Consider the following 16928-nt stretch of genomic DNA (forward strand, 5'->3'; position numbering starts at 1 on the left):
TCGAACAGAGTACTCTGCTCTTAAGTGGTTATTTCCGAGCAGAATAAACCACTCTGCCCCATCTTAAATCCACATCTATAGGCCCACATGCATCAAATCAAGGTTCAAATTTTCAGTACTATCAGGCATATCGTATCATAACTTTTGGTGACCCATAGATACATCTTTTTTGAGGTATTTTGAAGGAAAAAACTAAAAAAAAAAATGTAAAGCATGAGGGTCAAAATGTTAATACACCCCTTTGACGCATCAGAGTGTATTGATATTTTGAACCTTGCATCATACATGATTACTGAAAACTAACCGAAGCCCATTCAGGGGACATTCTACAACATGAACGCCTTTGTTGTCATTTATTTTTGAAATCGCCACATTAGCAAAAAAACAAAAATATGTTCTTAAACTCTGTTCTTGTTTTCAAAGGGAAAAACTAGTTATGTTTCAAAAAACAATACAGGTTTTTGTAACCAACAAAATATTAGTTTTTAAAATAAAAATAATAATAATTTTATTAGTATAAAAATTATATGATTTATGGAACATGATGTTGAATAATCAGATTAAAACACGTTTTTGATACCAGATTCAAGAACATGTTTTTGGTTTTAGTTTTAAAAAAAAAAAAACACAACCAATAACATGTTTCTCGTGTATTTGTTTTCAAACAATATGGTTTTGATTTATTTTTCAAACTGGCAACAGGAAAAACAATTCACAATGTAGAAAACCCCCATCATAGATGTATCACTTCCTGCATTTCCTTTACTACTTTTATTTATTTATATTATTTTTTATAGGTAATTGCGTTAAGATGGGTCTTATATTGATCCTTGCAAGTTGAAGATGGCTAAAAAGGCTAGAATTAAACCAAAAAGGACATGAGTTGAAGTGGTAAGAGATTTTATAAACACTATAGAAGTATGGATATGGCATTAAGCAGAACAGAATAGCCAAACGGGATTCGTGTAACTGGCCTTATATAGTTTGGATGAGGCATAGGTGATGGTGATGATTATGATCGTTCATAGTTCTTGCTTCTTGGCTTCATCAATCCAAATATAAAACTAAACATATATAAATCCAAATACAAAGCTGAATACAAAATGGATTCCTGTAAATATAGAGCCCATGTCGCCAGAATTTGGGGAAAGAAGATAGCTACAACTGTTATGTGTATACCAAACTGAAATTTCTGGTTTGTGTAAAACAGATGATCAGAACAATAGGCAAGCGCCCAGTACAGCTAAAGCTTTCGGAAAAAAACAAGATAACACAGCACAACACACCGCAATACAAATATGAGAAGAAGTTCTGAAACAAGATTGAGCTTGTATCAGTAACTATATTGTTCCCAACATACAACTTCAACTCATCTATAAACCATGGATTTGGATGCAGCTATGGATTCCTTGCGAGCTTGGAAAAAAGCGAATACCTTTTCTCTGGGAGGAAGAGCTTCCTTTACAACATCACAATTGATAAACTCCTCAGTCCATTTGTGTAAAACAGGAAATTTTTCACCATCCATCAAGCTGATTCCCAATACTTCTTGAACGACTCCAAGCCAAAAAGCAATGAAGTTAGCAGCAATATCTACAAATCCTATGTTATCTCCCCCAAAGAACTTCTTCCCCTTCTTGAGCTCATTTTCTAGTATTTTCAGATTCTCCCTTGCCTCTTCAATGGCCTTCTCTTGCTCACTTTCTTCACTCCAACAAGCCTTCCATAGTGTTGCATTACACTGCACAGATCAAAGGGTCCAAATTAATCCAATAGTGGGCCATATGTACAACATAGAACTATAGATGACAATCTTGGGTGTTAGTTACATACATAGATTTACAAAAACAAAAAACAGAAATTCAATTAAGAAAAGGAAACAATTACCTTCTCATCTATGAATTTGACCCAGAAACGGGTCATGGCTCTCTCATAAGGATCTTCAGGCAACAAATGATAGCCTTTCCACGTCTCGTCGATGTATTCGAGTATAACTGCCGATTCAGCAATCGGCTTTCCATTGTGCAACAGCACAGGGACCTTCTTATGAATAGGGTTGTATTTCAGAAGCAGAGGACTCTTGTTAGAGAGATCTTCATCTATGTATTCATATTGCACCCCCTTCAGTTTCAGAGCAAGCTCTACTCTGCGACTAAAAGGGCTTCCCCATGCGCCAATCAACTTCACTTCTTCAGCCATTAGCTCTTTCACTTAAAATATGAAATGCAGTGCAGTTTCAACTTCTGTATTTCATCTTCTCTACTGTCATCCTTATATAGACATCTCTACACAGAGCATCCTTGACGATTAAGTTTCTACCTCTGTTATAATTCTGTAGTTGGTATATGAGGTCAAGATATTGGAGAGACCCTGGAACTTGAATGTGTCAGACTACAGACACATGGCAAACTCATATTTGGTGGAATTTCAAGGCTTACATTGTTGACCTCATGTGTGATGTCAGGCGTCTGAATCAAAACAATTTTTCAGAGTGAATAATTAATTAGAGATGCCGACCAAATCCAGATTTTCTATACAAGATTTCCAAGGCACATTTGCTTACTTTTATGCTCCATATATTGTAATTTACTTGGCTAAAGCGCTACTTTAGTTTCCATGTTGACTAATTCCTAACCAAATCCAATCTTTATTTCCATTGCTACCATCATAATATATCCCTATTTGTTCAATGGAAAATTTTGGATCCATTAGTCCTGATATCTATCTCCAATCTCTATATGTTCTTGTTATTTGGGAGTTGGGAACAGCCTAGATGATACCTTAAAAGTGAACCTACTTGTGTCCTTTGGCATGAAATTCAAAAAGAATAATAGACTGTCTAAAACCAGAATCAATTAGCAAGAAGTGAAGAACTTAAAGATTTTGATGGACCTCTGGTTTGGATTTGTTAGTCATGGCTTTTAAATAAATATGATCTGAAGGACCCAGAAATCTTCCAATTCAGGGATCCCTCTATCCTATTGGATTGCTCAATTGGAAAATGGCAACACTATCTCCTTGGATATCATGAGCATATCCATGATCTTGCTTCTGACGAGACCGTCTGAATGATTTCAAGTTTTCAACTATGGCAAGGTGATTGCAGCTGTTTCTATAGTTAAAAGATGGATAGATAAGCTTTTCCTCATTATGAATTTAAGAAACCGGAAAGGTCTTAATGAATTTAAGATGGAGAGACAGTCATTAATTAATTAACATATATTGCTAACTTAGTCATTAATGAACTTAAGATGGAGAGATAGTCCAAAAGCCTAGAAATAGCTGTTTCTCTAACTCTAGTAGCCCCCAGAGTCCAAGGTCGTGCTTAGATTAAGTTCTGTATCCACATCCAGCCCCTTCCACAACCTTCAGATTTACCAGAACTAGCAAAGCAAAATTGTAATAAATATTATTGGTAGAACAAGACATAATCTTAGAAGCCCATCAGTTTGTCTCAGGGATGCCATATGATATCTAATTGACTGTAGCTATATTGAGATAAAGCTCTGGAAATTATGCCATAGGGCCTGTTCATTTTTCGGATTTTGAGAGGGGAAAAGTCAATCAATAGGATTTTGTTTCCCATTATAGAAAATTCACAATGAGTTCCGCATGGGTTTGCCTCAACCTAAATCCAGCTTGCAGCAATCTCAACCCAAACCCATCCCAACCCGACTGAATGGATAGGGGATACAAAACCCATCCCACCTCGCCCCATATTTAGTACACCTATACTCAATTGACATCATATAAACTATTATTTCACAGTTGCAAATGTCAATGGGTCGGGTTTTCATCCTGACCCAAAACCAGATTAAGACTGACCCAACCCTAACCCAATAGACATGGGTCAGCGCTAGAACTGGCAATTGGGTTGGGTGGGTTGGGTCGGGTTGGTTCAAGATACTTTGGGTTGATTTTAGGTCGGGTTGTCAAATGTTAGACCCTACTCCTAGATGTTCGTGTTAGGGTTGACCCATGGGTCAATTCGTGTCAGCACAAAAACAACAGAAATTTAAAAAACATAAAGAAAAAATACATGAAAAATGCCAAAATTAAATCAATTAATCTTAAAATTCGAAACATAAAATAAAAAAACTTGAACATTTAACAATTCAAAGAATAAACAATAAAGACTAAAGACTAAATAGAAAAAAAATTAAAGAGTGGAAACTTCTAACAATGCATAAATAATCCCAATTAAACCTAACAATTGGGTCAGCGGGTTGACCCATGACCCAACCCAACCCAGTTTTTTCGGGTTGGGTCGGATCGGGTTATTCTCTCATTCACGTAGCTAATTATGAGACCCTAACCCTGTTTTTTCAGGTTGGGTTGGGTTAGGTTTGCCCGTTGGGTCAACTTTTTGCCAGGTCTAGTCAGGGCAGATTTACCACCTAACCTGACCCATTGACAACCCTACCCTGCACCAACCCATTCCATCTACATCCAGGGACAAAGCCCAAGTAATCCCCAGTTGTGATGCCATACTTGTACAGAGTATAGTCAAGTTTTAATTTCAATTCTAAACCTCTCTTATCATTTCACGCTTGTAACTTCTAAAGCTATAGAGCCATATGTACCACTACCAGGTCGATTACATGAACAAATACAAGAACAGACTTTAATAAAAAGAGAAACAAAACGTAAACATATATGAGTTAACCTGCTACATCCCAAGCTTTGGGCTCTTCAGCCCAACAACTGCCACAAGGAATAACACATCCCTTGGCCCAAACCATGAACCCAGGTTTAGTCTGGAGTCCACTGGCCACCCACCCTCCAAATAACATGCATCAAGTATTCAAACATTATTATTGAAAACATACTGAGGGCTGAGGCCAATTAAGCAAGCCCTACCCAATACCCTTGGATAGGTATATTATTTCTTGCATTTCTTCTTCTATTTTTATTTACTTATAGTACTTTTGATAGGTAATTGTGTTAAGATAGGCCTTGCTTCTTGGCTTCATCAATCCAAATATGAAACTGAACACATAATGGACTCCTGTAAATGTTGAACCCATGCCACCAGAACTTGAGAAAAGAAGAAATAACGTGAACAAGAACTACTACAATCTACGGGTATCACTATTGATGTGAACTCCAAACTGAATTTTTCAATTTTGCAACAATGGAAAACAGATGTTCACAACAGTAGACAAGCTCCCAATACAGCTAAAGTTTTCAGAAAAGACAACACGCTACAGAACAACACAGTACAATACACAGACATAAGAAGCAATTGTTAAACAAGATTGAGCTTGTGTTAGAAAACATGGAACTTCAACTCATTTATAAAACTTGGACGCGATTGCATATATGGTTTCCTTATGACCTTGGTAGTAAGCAAACAATTTATCCCTGGGAGGAAGATTTTCCTTGACAACATCGCAATTGATGAACTCCTCAATCCATTTGTGTAAGACAGGAAATTTCTCCTCATCCATCAAGCTTATTCCCACTACTTCTTGAAGGACTCCAACCCAGAAAGCTATAAAGATAGCAGCAATGTCTACAAATCCTATGTTTTCTCCCGCAAAGAACTTCCTCCCCTTCTTGAGCTCATTTTCTAGTATTTTCAGAGTCTCCTTTGCCTCTTCAATAGCCTTCTCTTGCTTCCTTTCTTCAATCCAACAAGCCTTCCATACTGCTTCAATACACTGCACGGATCAAAGGGTCAAGACTAATCCAATAACAGAAAATCCAATTAAGAAAAGGAAACAATTGCCTTCTCATCTATGAATTTGACCCAGAAACGGGTCATGGCTCTCTCATAAGGATCTTCAGGCAACAAATGATAGCCTTTCCACGTCTCATCGATGTATTCAAGTATAACTGTCGATTCAGCAATTGGCTTTCCATTGTGTAACAGCACAGGGACCTTCTTATGAATAGGGTTGTATTTCAGAAGCAAAGGACTCTTGTTAGAGAGATCTTCATCTATGTATTCATATTGCACCCCCTTCAGTTTCAGAGCAAGCTCTACTCTGAGACTAAAAGGGCTTATCCATGCGCCAATCAACTTCACTTCTTCGGCCATTAGCTCTTCCACTTAAAAATATTAAAATCAGTGCAGTTTCTACTTACTGTATTTCATTTGCTCTACTGCGATCCTTTTATAGACATCTCTACACAGAGCTTAAGTCTCTGCGTTTGTTAGAATTCTGTGGTTAAAAAGATATTTTTTGAGTTGGTATTTGAGTCAAGATTGGAGAGCGCATAAAGTGGTGGAACCCATGTTAGGACTTGTATACGTCAGAATGCAAATACATGGAAATTTCATATTTGATGGCAACGTTTTAAAAAACGACCCAGAAAAGAAACCGTTCTGACTACCGGTTTCTGGGTCGACGGTCTGACCGTTTGATTCAAAAGGACGGCCCGTTCCTCCCAACCATAATTTCTGTTGCAAACAAAAAGACAAGAAGATAGGACTATTAAGTTATGGAGAAGCATCATCATAAGGTTTCCCTTTTGTTTCCAAAAATGCGAATTTTGGGAATTTGCTAACAGACGAGGGCAGGCTTCCAGAGCCACCTAAGATTCTGCCAATTGGCTGGGCCAGAGCAAGTGAGCTGAAAGCAGGTCAAAAGTGCCAGCATCTGGGCCTTCTATCATAGCTCATTATTCCTAGTCCAAAATCCTCTATGGCAAGGCCCATAGGAAAACCATTGAAGTAGCCATCGAAGAAAATTAGTCTCCTTTGATGTGGACATAAACTTACTAGATGAATAACCCCTTAAGTCACCATGTGGCAGACAGTCAGAAGATCAGGACCTAACGTTAGATGAATCCCCCACCTAAGCAAGGACCTTCACCACTAATAAGCCCTATCAGAAGTGCCATCATCTGATCCATACGCATCATTTCGTAAGAGTTTTAACTTATATAAAACTCTTAACCACCCCCAAACCCTAACTACTTGTTTAGAAACACATGTTTTGGATAATTTTCGGTCCAATTAATGTTCAACTATTGACCCATCACCAAAAATTATCATGACCAATTTGAGGATCCAATACCAAGAAAAAAAAAACCTACAGCCACTACCACGCACTGAATGTCGGGTTATCCTTGAAGCTTTGTACTAAGAAACTATAACAAGGCTTGAAACAATTTATATTTATGCATGAAGATGGAAGAATCAATATGTAAATGAGAGGACTTTAATTTGCGTATACTCATCATGGGAAACCAGAAAGGAAACCACTAATTAGAGCTGGCAATCATTCTCAAGTTCAGCATTAATGAACACTTAAGAATAAAGGAAATCCTTCTGAGTGGCTTGAAATTGTAACAGCTGACCCACAAGGATTCCAACACGCAGTAAGGAATAGAAGAGAATGAGTATGAGACTATGAGAGAGAGAGAATAAAAATACCAGTTGCTTTAAATTGTAGAGTTAAGCTGCCACATCTCAAGCTTTGGGCTCTTCAGCACAACAACTGCCCCCAAAGTAATAATACATCCTTTGCCCCAAACCATGAGCTCAAGGGCTTAGCCTGGACTCTGAAAGCCACCACCGTCCAAATAACGTGTATTAAGTACTCCAACAGAGTACTCTGCTCTTAAGTGGTTTTTTCCGAGCAGAATAAACCACTCTGCCCCATCTTAAATCCACATCTATAGGCCCACATGCATCAAATCAAGGTTCAAATATTCCATACATCTTTTTGGAGGAATTTTGAAGGAAAAAAACTAAAAAAAAATGTAAAGCATGAGGGTCAAAGTGTTAATACACCCCTTCAGTGTATTGGAGTGTATTGATATTTTGAACCTTGCATCGTACATGATTATCCCAAGCCCATTCAGGGGGCATTCTACAACATGAATGTTTTTGTTTTCATTTATTGTTGAGTCGCCATATCAGCAAAGAAAACAAAAATATGTTCTTGAACTTTATTTTTGTTTTCAAAGGAAAAAACAAGTTAGTTATGTTTCAAAAAACAATACATGTTTTTTGTAACCAACAAAATATTGGTTTTTAAAACAAAAAAATAATAATAATAATAATTTTTCTAATATAAAAATTATATGATTTATGGAACATGATATTGAATAATCAGATGAAAACACGTTTATGAAACCAGATTAAGAACATGCTTTTAGTTTTAGTTTTGAAAACAAAAAACACATACACAACCAAGAACATGTTGCTTGTGTTTTTGTTTTCAAACAAGATGATTTTGATTTGTTTTTGAAACTGGCAACAGGAAAAACAACTCACATTGTATAAAACCCCCATCATAGATGTATCACTTCTTGCATTTCTTTTACTACTTTTATTTGTTTAAATTATTTTTTCTTATATTGATCTGTTGCAAGTTGAAGAGGGCTATAAAGACTAGAATTAAACAAAAAAGGACATGGGGATTGAAGTAATAACAGAATAGTCAAACGGGATTCATGTAACTGGCCTTATATATAGTTTGGATAAAGCATAGGTGATGGTGATGATTATGATCGTTCATAGTTCTTGCCTCTTGGCTTCATCAATCCAAATATAAAACTAAACATATATAAATCCAAATACAAGCTGAATACAAAATGGATTCCTGTAAATATAGAGCCCATGTCGCCAGAATTTGGGGAAAGAAAATAGCTATAACTGTTACGTGAATACCAAACTGAAATTTCTGGTTAGTGTAAAATAGATGATCAGAACAATAGGCAAGCGCCCAGTACAGCTAAATGATGCAGCGTGGAAGCAATGAGAATCGGAGCTGGCTATGCAAGCACCGGGCGTTCACTAGCACCTAGCGAATAACACGATTTCTCTAGGAGAGAGAAAAGGTGACGAAAATAGGAAGAATGTAACTTGAAGAGATTCTGAAATCTGAAGTATGAAATTGATTAATAATTCTGGGAAATAGTAGTATTTATAATACGTTGAGAAATTATAAAAGAACTAGGAAAAGAAATTAGATTTGATCTAAACATCTCAAACTTGTAGATAGGATCGAACTCTTCTTGACTTGATCTCCCCCGTCCGATCTCCCTTGATCTTATCCATGCATGAATCTTGGATTATCTAGAATTCTTGAATTCTTGATGAGTCTTGGATTCTTTGAATTCTTGAATTCTTGATGAGTCTTGAATTCTTGAATTTTGATCATTCTTGAATTCTTGAATTATCTTGGACTCTTGGCCTTATCCTAGGAGTTGCCGCCCCTAGGAGTGAGATGGGCCTTGGGATGGGCCTCCATCATTCTCCCCCACTTGGAGAGAACTTGACCCCGAGTCGTGACGAGGAAAGGCAAGTGTTATCTCTGGCAGGTACCAGTGAAGGTCAGCAACGTTAAAGGTCTTGGATGTACCCATATGATCTGGTAGGTCCACTATATAGGCATTATCATTAATCTTCTTTACGATCTTGTATGGACCATACTTCCGAGACTTCAACTTGTTGTAGGTACCTACGGGAATTCTTTCCTTCCTTAAGAAGACCATAACCTCATCACCTACATCAAACACTTGAGGTCGGCGGTGTTTGTCTGCGGCCATCTTGTACTTGGCGTTGGATTGCTCTAGCTTCTGCTTCACGGCGTCTTGGACGGACCAGATTTGTTCTGCCATCTGTTCTGCTGAGATACTGGCGATGGGTACCTTGGGTAGTTTCACTAAATCCAGTGCATGGTTAGGGACCTTCATGTACACGATGGAGAATGGGGATCTGCTTGTAGAACTATGCACTGCATTGTTATAGGCGAACTCGGCCTGGGCTATGGCGAAATCCCACTGTTTCGGCCGTTCCCGACATATGCTGCTAATTAAATTCCCTAAGGTTCGATTTACCACTTCTGTTTGTCCATCTGTCTGCGGATGGGCTGTACTGCTGAAATTAAGTGATGAATCAAACAACCTCCACAGGGTCATCCAAAAGTGACTAAGGAACCGTGTGTCACGATCTGAAGTGATGGTCTTGGGTACCCCATGTAAGCGAACAATCTCCTTGAAAAATAATTTGGCTGTTGCGGATGCATCTGCAGTTTTCTTGCATGGGAGGAAATGAGCCATTTTTGAGAACCTATCAACCACCACGAAGACGGAGTCCATGTTCCTCTGGGTCTTTGGCAAGCCGAGAACAAAATCCATGGACAAGTCTTCCCATATAGCAGTAGGAACAGGTAGGGGCATGTAGAGACCTGTGTTCTGGGTTTGTCCTTTAGCTGTCTGACAAACATAGCACCTGCTTACAATGGTAGAGACGTCCCTTCTCAATTTCGGCCAGTAATATCGCCCCTTAACAGCTTCTATTGTTTTGTCCCTTCCCAAGTGTCCTGCTAGTCCACCCCCATGCAAATCCCTGATGATCTTTTCACGGAGGGAGGTGCAAGGGATACACAATTGTTTCCCTTTCATAAGGAACCCGTCGTAAATAAAGAAGTCTTCTGCTGACTGCTTATTCACACATTTCTCCCATACCTGTTGGAAGTCTTCATCTTGGGCATATAAGTCTCTTAGGCACTCAAAACCCACAATCTCAACGCTGAGGGTCTTGATGAGGGCTACACACCTACTAAGTGCATCAGCCACTTTATTTTGCTGTCCTGTCTTATACACAATTTTATATGGGAACTTGTCTATGAAAGCAGACCATCTGGCATGTAAATCACTCCTTAATTGCTTTTGCCCACTAAGATATTTTAGGGCCTGGTGGTCAGTATAGAGAACAAATTCTTTTGCAATTAAATAGTGTTCCCATGTTTTCAAGGCTCTTATCACAGCATAAAATTCCTTGTCATAGGGAGACCACTTTCTCCTAGCTTCACATAATTTTTCATTAAAGAAAGCAATGGGCCTTTTCTCTTGGGACAATACAGCCCCTATGCCAATTCCACTGGCGTCACATTCAACTTCAAATAATTTATTGAAGTCTGGTAAGGCAAGAACAGGAGCAGTACATAACCTTTCTTTTATGAGAGCAAAACTTTGCTCTTGTTCTTCCCCCCATTGAAATTTCCCATTTTTCAAGCATTCAGTAATGGGAGCCATGATACTACTAAAATTCTTAATAAAATGCCTATAGAAGGTTGCCAACCCATGAAATCGCCTGACATCTGTGACAGTGGATGAGGTCGGCCACTCCCTAATGGTTTTCACCTTTTCCTCATCTACTTTCACACCATCCTTGCTTATAATAAATCCCAGGAATAATAAATTATCATTCATAAAGATGCATTTCTTCAAATTAGCATATAATTTATTTTCCCTCAATGTTTTCAAGACCTCCCTAATATGTCCCACATGCTCGGTGATAGATTTGTTGTATATCAAAATATCATAAAAATAGACTATCACAAATTTACCAATGAAGGGGCGCAATACCTGGTTCATCAGCCTCATGGAAGTGTTGGGTGCGTTGGTTAGTCCAAAGGGCATGACCAACCACTCGAACAAGCCATCTCTAGTCTTGAAGGTTGTCTTCCATTCATCTCCGGGACGGATCCTGATTTGATGATATCCACTCCTGAGATCTATTTTTGAGAAAACTACAGCTCCGCTTAGTTGATCCAGCATGTCGTCCAGCCGAGGAATGGGAAATTTGTACCCAATGGTGATCTTGTTAATGGCCCTGCTGTCGACACACATTCTCCAACTGCCATCCTTCTTAGGTGTTAATAAGGCAAGTACTGCACAAGGACTCATGCTGATTTGAATGTGTCCCTTTTTCAATAATTCTTCTACCTTTTCACGTGAAATTTCATTCTCCTTGGGACTCATCTTGTAATGTGAGAGGTTAGGTAGACTAGCACCTGGAACAAAATCAATATGGTGTTGTATATCTCTCATGGGAGGGAGTTCATTTGGTAACTCCTCTGGAACTACATCATTAAATTCATCTAGTAGTCCCTGTATTTCAGCTGGAATTGTATTTTCATCATTAACATCTTCTCCTTTTACTACTAACAAATGTATCTCATGAGTATCCTTACATTCTTTAACAAATTCAGCATGATGATGGGTGATGGTAAGGAAATTTTTCTAATGTGCCTTTGGAGTATTTGTAACATTTTTTTCTGCAATGGGTAACAAAGTATAGCGTGTACCTTCTTTTTCAAGTTGGTAGGTATTCTTCCTACCCATGTGCCTTGCGTCTGTATCAAATTGCCAAGGCCTCCATAACAAAATGTGGCAAGCATCCATATCTACAATATCACAATATGCTTCATCATGGTACTTACCAATTGAAAAAGGTACCTTGCAGCATTCTTCCACTCGTACGCCGCCTCCTTCCTTGATCCACCCAATTGTGTATGGGTTGGGATGTTTTTCAGGAACCAGCTGTAATTGTTGGATGACATCCCTGCAAATAATATTTTCTTGACTACCATTGTCAATAATTAAATTAAATAATTTTCCCTTGATAGTACATCTGGTACGAAATAATCTGTGCCGTTGAGAAGTATCCTTATTTTTCTGGGACAACATTAATTTTCTTACCACACAAGTATACTCCTCATGTTCATGTGGACCCTCTTCATCCTCCCCATCAGGTCCACAATATACCTCTTCCTCAATATCTTCTTCCTCTTCCCTTTCTACCATATTAACTGCCTTCCTCTTGGGACAGTTACTGGATCTATGTCCAACCTCATTACATTTAAAACATTTAATAGGAGCAGGCCTTGCATAAGGGTTGCTGGGTTTAGGAGGGTTGGAAGGATTACCTCGAGTATGTCCTCCTGTAGTAGCCTTACCGGCGTTACTGGTACTTGCCGGGTGAGAAGGTTGTGCTGCCGAAACTGACTTGTTCCTGTCGACAGTTGCCGGTCTGTTGTCGCTCCCGTTGTACCGGCGATAATTATCACTGCGTGCCTTATCCTGGAACATTAATTCTGCTTTCAAGGATAGGTTCCTTGCTTCCTGCACACTAAGAACCATCTGTACCCCAATTTTATCTCTGATAGACGGTCTTAAACCGCTTAGATAATGGGCTGCCTGCTGGTTATCACTTTCAGATATATGATTTCTTTCAGCTAATCTCAAAAATTCAGATGTATATTCATTAACACTACGGGAACCCTGCGCACACCTCTGATAAGATTCAAACATATATTGTTCATAGTCAGGAGGTAAAAATCTACCTCTGATTAATTGTTTCATGCGCCTCCAGGTTCGAACAGGACCCCTTCCTTCTCTCATCCGGGTCTCTCTCATCCGTTCCCACCAAACAGATGCGCCTCCCTTTAATCGGAAAGCTACTAATTTTACCCTTCGTTCCTCTGGTATTTCCATGTAATCAAAGAACCTATCGACTTTTGTGATCCAATCCAAAAGTCCCTCTATACCAAGATCTCCACTAAAAGTAGGAATATCTACCTTGAGTTTAAATTCATCATTATTCCTACGGGGGTTGAAATTACCTTGATTGTGCCAATTTCTACCGTTTCTGTCGTTGCCAGGAAGAATTGGAGCACCACCAAATTCGAAATCGTCATCACTGTCGTCGTCAAGAACTGGGCGTGGGACGCAGTAGCGACGGGTGGTCTGTCGTGGTCGTCTCCTGCGATCTACGGTGGATTTTCCCGGATTCGTGGAACAACCTCCCGTAACAAGGTTTGCAGTTGTTCAGTCACCTCTGCCAACTGTCGTTCGATGTTACTGTGGTTGTACGCTGCTCTTCGATTGCTCTCCAAACAGCTGGGATCCCCTGATCTCCGTCACGGGGTGGGTTGCGACTGTTACCGTCTGGGTTGGACATGACTAGGCGAATTCCCTGCTCTGATACCACCTGACGCAGCGTGGAAGCAAGGAGAACCGGAGCTGGCTATGCAAGCACCTGGCGTTCGCTAGCACCTAGCGAATAACACGATTTCTCTAGGAGAGAGGAAAGGTGACGAAAATAGGAAGAAGAGAACTTGAAGAGATTATGAAATCTAAAGTATGAAATTGATTAATAATTCTGGGAAATAGTAGTATTTATAATACATTGAGAAATTATAAAAGAACTAGGAAAAGAAATTAGATTTGATCTAAACATCTCAAACTTGTAGATAGGATCAAACTCTTCTTGACTTGATCTCCCCCGTCCAATCTCCCTTGATCTTATCCATACATGAATCTTGGATTATCTAGAATTCTTGAATTCTTGATGAGTCTTGGATTCTTTGAATTCTTGAATTCTTTATGAGTCTTGAATTCTTGAATTTTGATAATTCTTGAATTCTTGAATTATCTTGGACTCTTGGCCTTATCCTAGGAGCTGCCGCCCCTAGGAGTGAGATGGGCCTTGGGATGGGCCTCCATCACTAAAGCTTTCGGAAAAAAACAAGATGACAGGGCACAACACACCGCAATACAAATATGAGAAGAAGTTCTGCAACAAGATTGAGCTTGTATCAGTAACTATATTGTTCCCAACTTACAACTTCAACTCATTTATAAACCATGGATTTGGATGCAGCCATGATTCCTTACGACCTTGGTAGTAAGCAAACAATTTATCCCTGGGAGGAAGATTTTCCTTGACAACATCGCAATTAATGAACTCCTCGATCCATTTGTGTAAGACAGGAAATTTCTCCTCGTCCATCAAGCTTATTCCCACTACTTCTTGAAGGACTCCAACCCAGAATGCTATATAAATAGCAGCAATGTCTACAGATCCTATGTTATCTCCCCCAAAGAACTTCTTCCCCTTCTTGAGCTCATTTTCTAGTATTTTCAGATTCTCTCTTGCCTCTTCAATGGCCTTCTCTTGCTCACTTGCTTCACTCCAACAAGCCTTCCAAAGTGTTGCATTACACTGCACAGATCAAAGGGTCCAAATTAATCCAATAGTGGGCCATGTGTACAACATAGAACTATGACAATCTTGGGTGTTAGTTACATACATAGATTTACAAAAACAAAAAACAGAAATTCAATAAACAAATACCTTCTCATCTATGAATTTGACCCAGAAACGGGTCACGGCTCTTTCATAAGGATCTTCAGGCAACAAATGATAGCCTTTCCACGTCTCGTCGATGTATTCGAGTATAACTGCCGATTCAGCAATCGGCTTTCCATTGTGCAACAGCACAGGGACCTTCTTATGAATAGGGTTGTATTTCAGAAGCAGAGGACTCTTGTTAGAGAGATCTTCATCTATGTATTCATATTTCACCCCCCTTCAGTTTCAGAGCAAGCTCTACTCTGAGACTAACAGGGCTTACCCATGCGCCAATCAACTTCACTTCTTCAGTCATTAGCTCTTGCACTTAAAAAATATCAAATTCAGTCTTTCAGTGCAGTTTCTACTTACTGTATTTCGTTTTCTCTACTGTGATCCTTTTGTAGACATTCTCTACACAGAGCTCTAGTCTCTGCGTTTGTTAGAATTCTGTGGTTAAAAAGATATTTTTTTAGTTGGTATACGAGTCAAGATTGGAGAGCGCATTCAGTGGACCCTTCACCCTCGGTCCACCACATGTTAGGAATTGTATATGTCAGAATGCAAATACATGGGAATCTCATATTTGGCCGAATTCTAAGATGTCTTCCCTAATGACCTCATTTTTTTGTCTCATTATTGACTTCATGTGTTAACTCATCAGGTGTCTGAACCAAAACAATTTCTAACAAGAGTTTGGATCTCCTGCCCACAACACACTATCCGCCGTGAATTGGGAGCATCTCCCTGCATAATGCTGTGCAGAGGATGAGTCATGTGTGGCTGCAATAAACGTGGGCAAGAGACCCGAAGACTGGAAAATTGATTAGGGATACTTATCAAATCCAAATTTTCTACGCAAGATATACAATGCATATTTGTTTAATTCTGTGTTCCATTTATAGTAATTTATTTGTCATAAGCATTACTTTAGTTCCCATGTTGACTAACTCAACCAAATCCAAATTTTATTTCTATTGCTACCATCATAATTGATGAGGCCCTTGGCCAATAATATATCCCTGTTTGTTCAATCGTAATTTTTGGATCCAACAATCCTGATATCTCCAATCCCTATATGTTCTTATGTTCTTGTTATTTTGGAATTGAGAGCAGCTTAGATGATACCTGAAAAAATGAACGTACTCGTGCCTTCTGACCTTTAATTCAAAGAACAATAGCCTGTCTGAAACCAGAATCAAGCAAAAAGTCCACAACATTTTAAAGATTGTGACGGACCTCTGGTTTGGATTTGTTAGGCGTGTCATCTAAATAAACATAATTTAAAATGAACCAGAAACCAACCAATTCAGGGAGCCTTACATTTTATCGGATTGCCCAATTAGCAAATGGCAACACCATCTCATTGGGTATCAGTATATCACGAGTATAAACCAACCAATTCAGGGAGCCTTACATTTTATCGGATTGCCCAATTAGCAAATGGCAACACCATCTCATTGCCCAGGTAGCTTAAAAACCATTGTTCACACGATCACTTGCCCAGATACCGCATGAGGCGGGAGTGGGATAACGTTTTCATTGGGTGATCCATCCTCTAGGACAATACCAATTATCCATCCAAAAAACAATCATTTTTCATGCTCCAACACAAGAAAGTTCATCAATTACCCGATTTGAGATATAGGGGGCCTAACTTCTTCTATATCCGTTTCCAGACCTTTCCACATAATCCCAAAAAATCCGCTCCAGTAAGTTAACCCAAATTTGTTAGGTGCCCACTTGTTAGAAATTTCCCCTTTAATTAGTGAATTAAGGATAATTTTTATACTTGTATTATTTTTTATTCATTTTGATAAAACACTATAAACTTTATCCACAATAAATTCTTCCAAATTGGCATATTTCATTTCTGATATCATATCCAAAATCGAAAATTTTCCCTTCTTTAACAAAATTTAAATTATATTTTCTTGCTTCCAAAGTCCCTTTCAAGTTTCACTGTCCAAAACTAGTGAGGCTTTCAGCAAACTGGCAGCCAGAAGGCCTCAGTCTGGAATGAGAAGTGATTGCCCTGATCGTCACT

At 38.8% G+C, this 16928-nt stretch overlaps 2 protein-coding genes and 1 pseudogene across 3 annotated transcripts; all 3 read right to left on the minus strand.

Moving 5' to 3' along the window:
- Nucleotides 1-1167: 1167 nt before the first annotated feature.
- Nucleotides 1168-2312, minus strand: LOC148844956 (glutathione S-transferase U8-like). The gene is made up of 2 exons (XM_088954453.1): nucleotides 1888-2312; nucleotides 1168-1741 (listed from the first exon to the last, which is right to left on the minus strand). Exons 1-2 carry the CDS (start codon nucleotides 2197-2199, stop codon nucleotides 1370-1372), a joined length of 684 nt encoding a protein of 227 aa, XP_088810579.1. The 5' UTR covers nucleotides 2200-2312; the 3' UTR covers nucleotides 1168-1369.
- A 2788-nt stretch (nucleotides 2313-5100) lies between these two features.
- On the minus strand, nucleotides 5101-6175 carry LOC148844957 (putative glutathione S-transferase). The gene is made up of 2 exons (XM_088954452.1): nucleotides 5732-6175; nucleotides 5101-5663 (listed from the first exon to the last, which is right to left on the minus strand). The coding sequence occupies exons 1-2, from the start codon at nucleotides 6041-6043 to the stop codon at nucleotides 5292-5294; spliced, it is 684 nt and encodes a 227-aa protein (XP_088810578.1). The 5' UTR covers nucleotides 6044-6175; the 3' UTR covers nucleotides 5101-5291.
- An 8059-nt stretch (nucleotides 6176-14234) lies between these two features.
- Nucleotides 14235-15323, minus strand: LOC148844958 (putative glutathione S-transferase; annotated as a pseudogene). The gene is made up of 2 exons (XR_016102167.1): nucleotides 14885-15323; nucleotides 14235-14752 (listed from the first exon to the last, which is right to left on the minus strand). The product of XR_016102167.1 is annotated as a putative glutathione S-transferase (transcript).
- Nucleotides 15324-16928: the final 1605 nt, after the last annotated feature.

Source organism: Nelumbo lutea, chromosome 7 (genome assembly GCF_056320005.1).
Source record: "Nelumbo lutea isolate HS-2025 chromosome 7, American lotus-T2T, whole genome shotgun sequence".
NCBI classification, from domain to species: Eukaryota; Viridiplantae; Streptophyta; class Magnoliopsida; order Proteales; family Nelumbonaceae; genus Nelumbo; species Nelumbo lutea.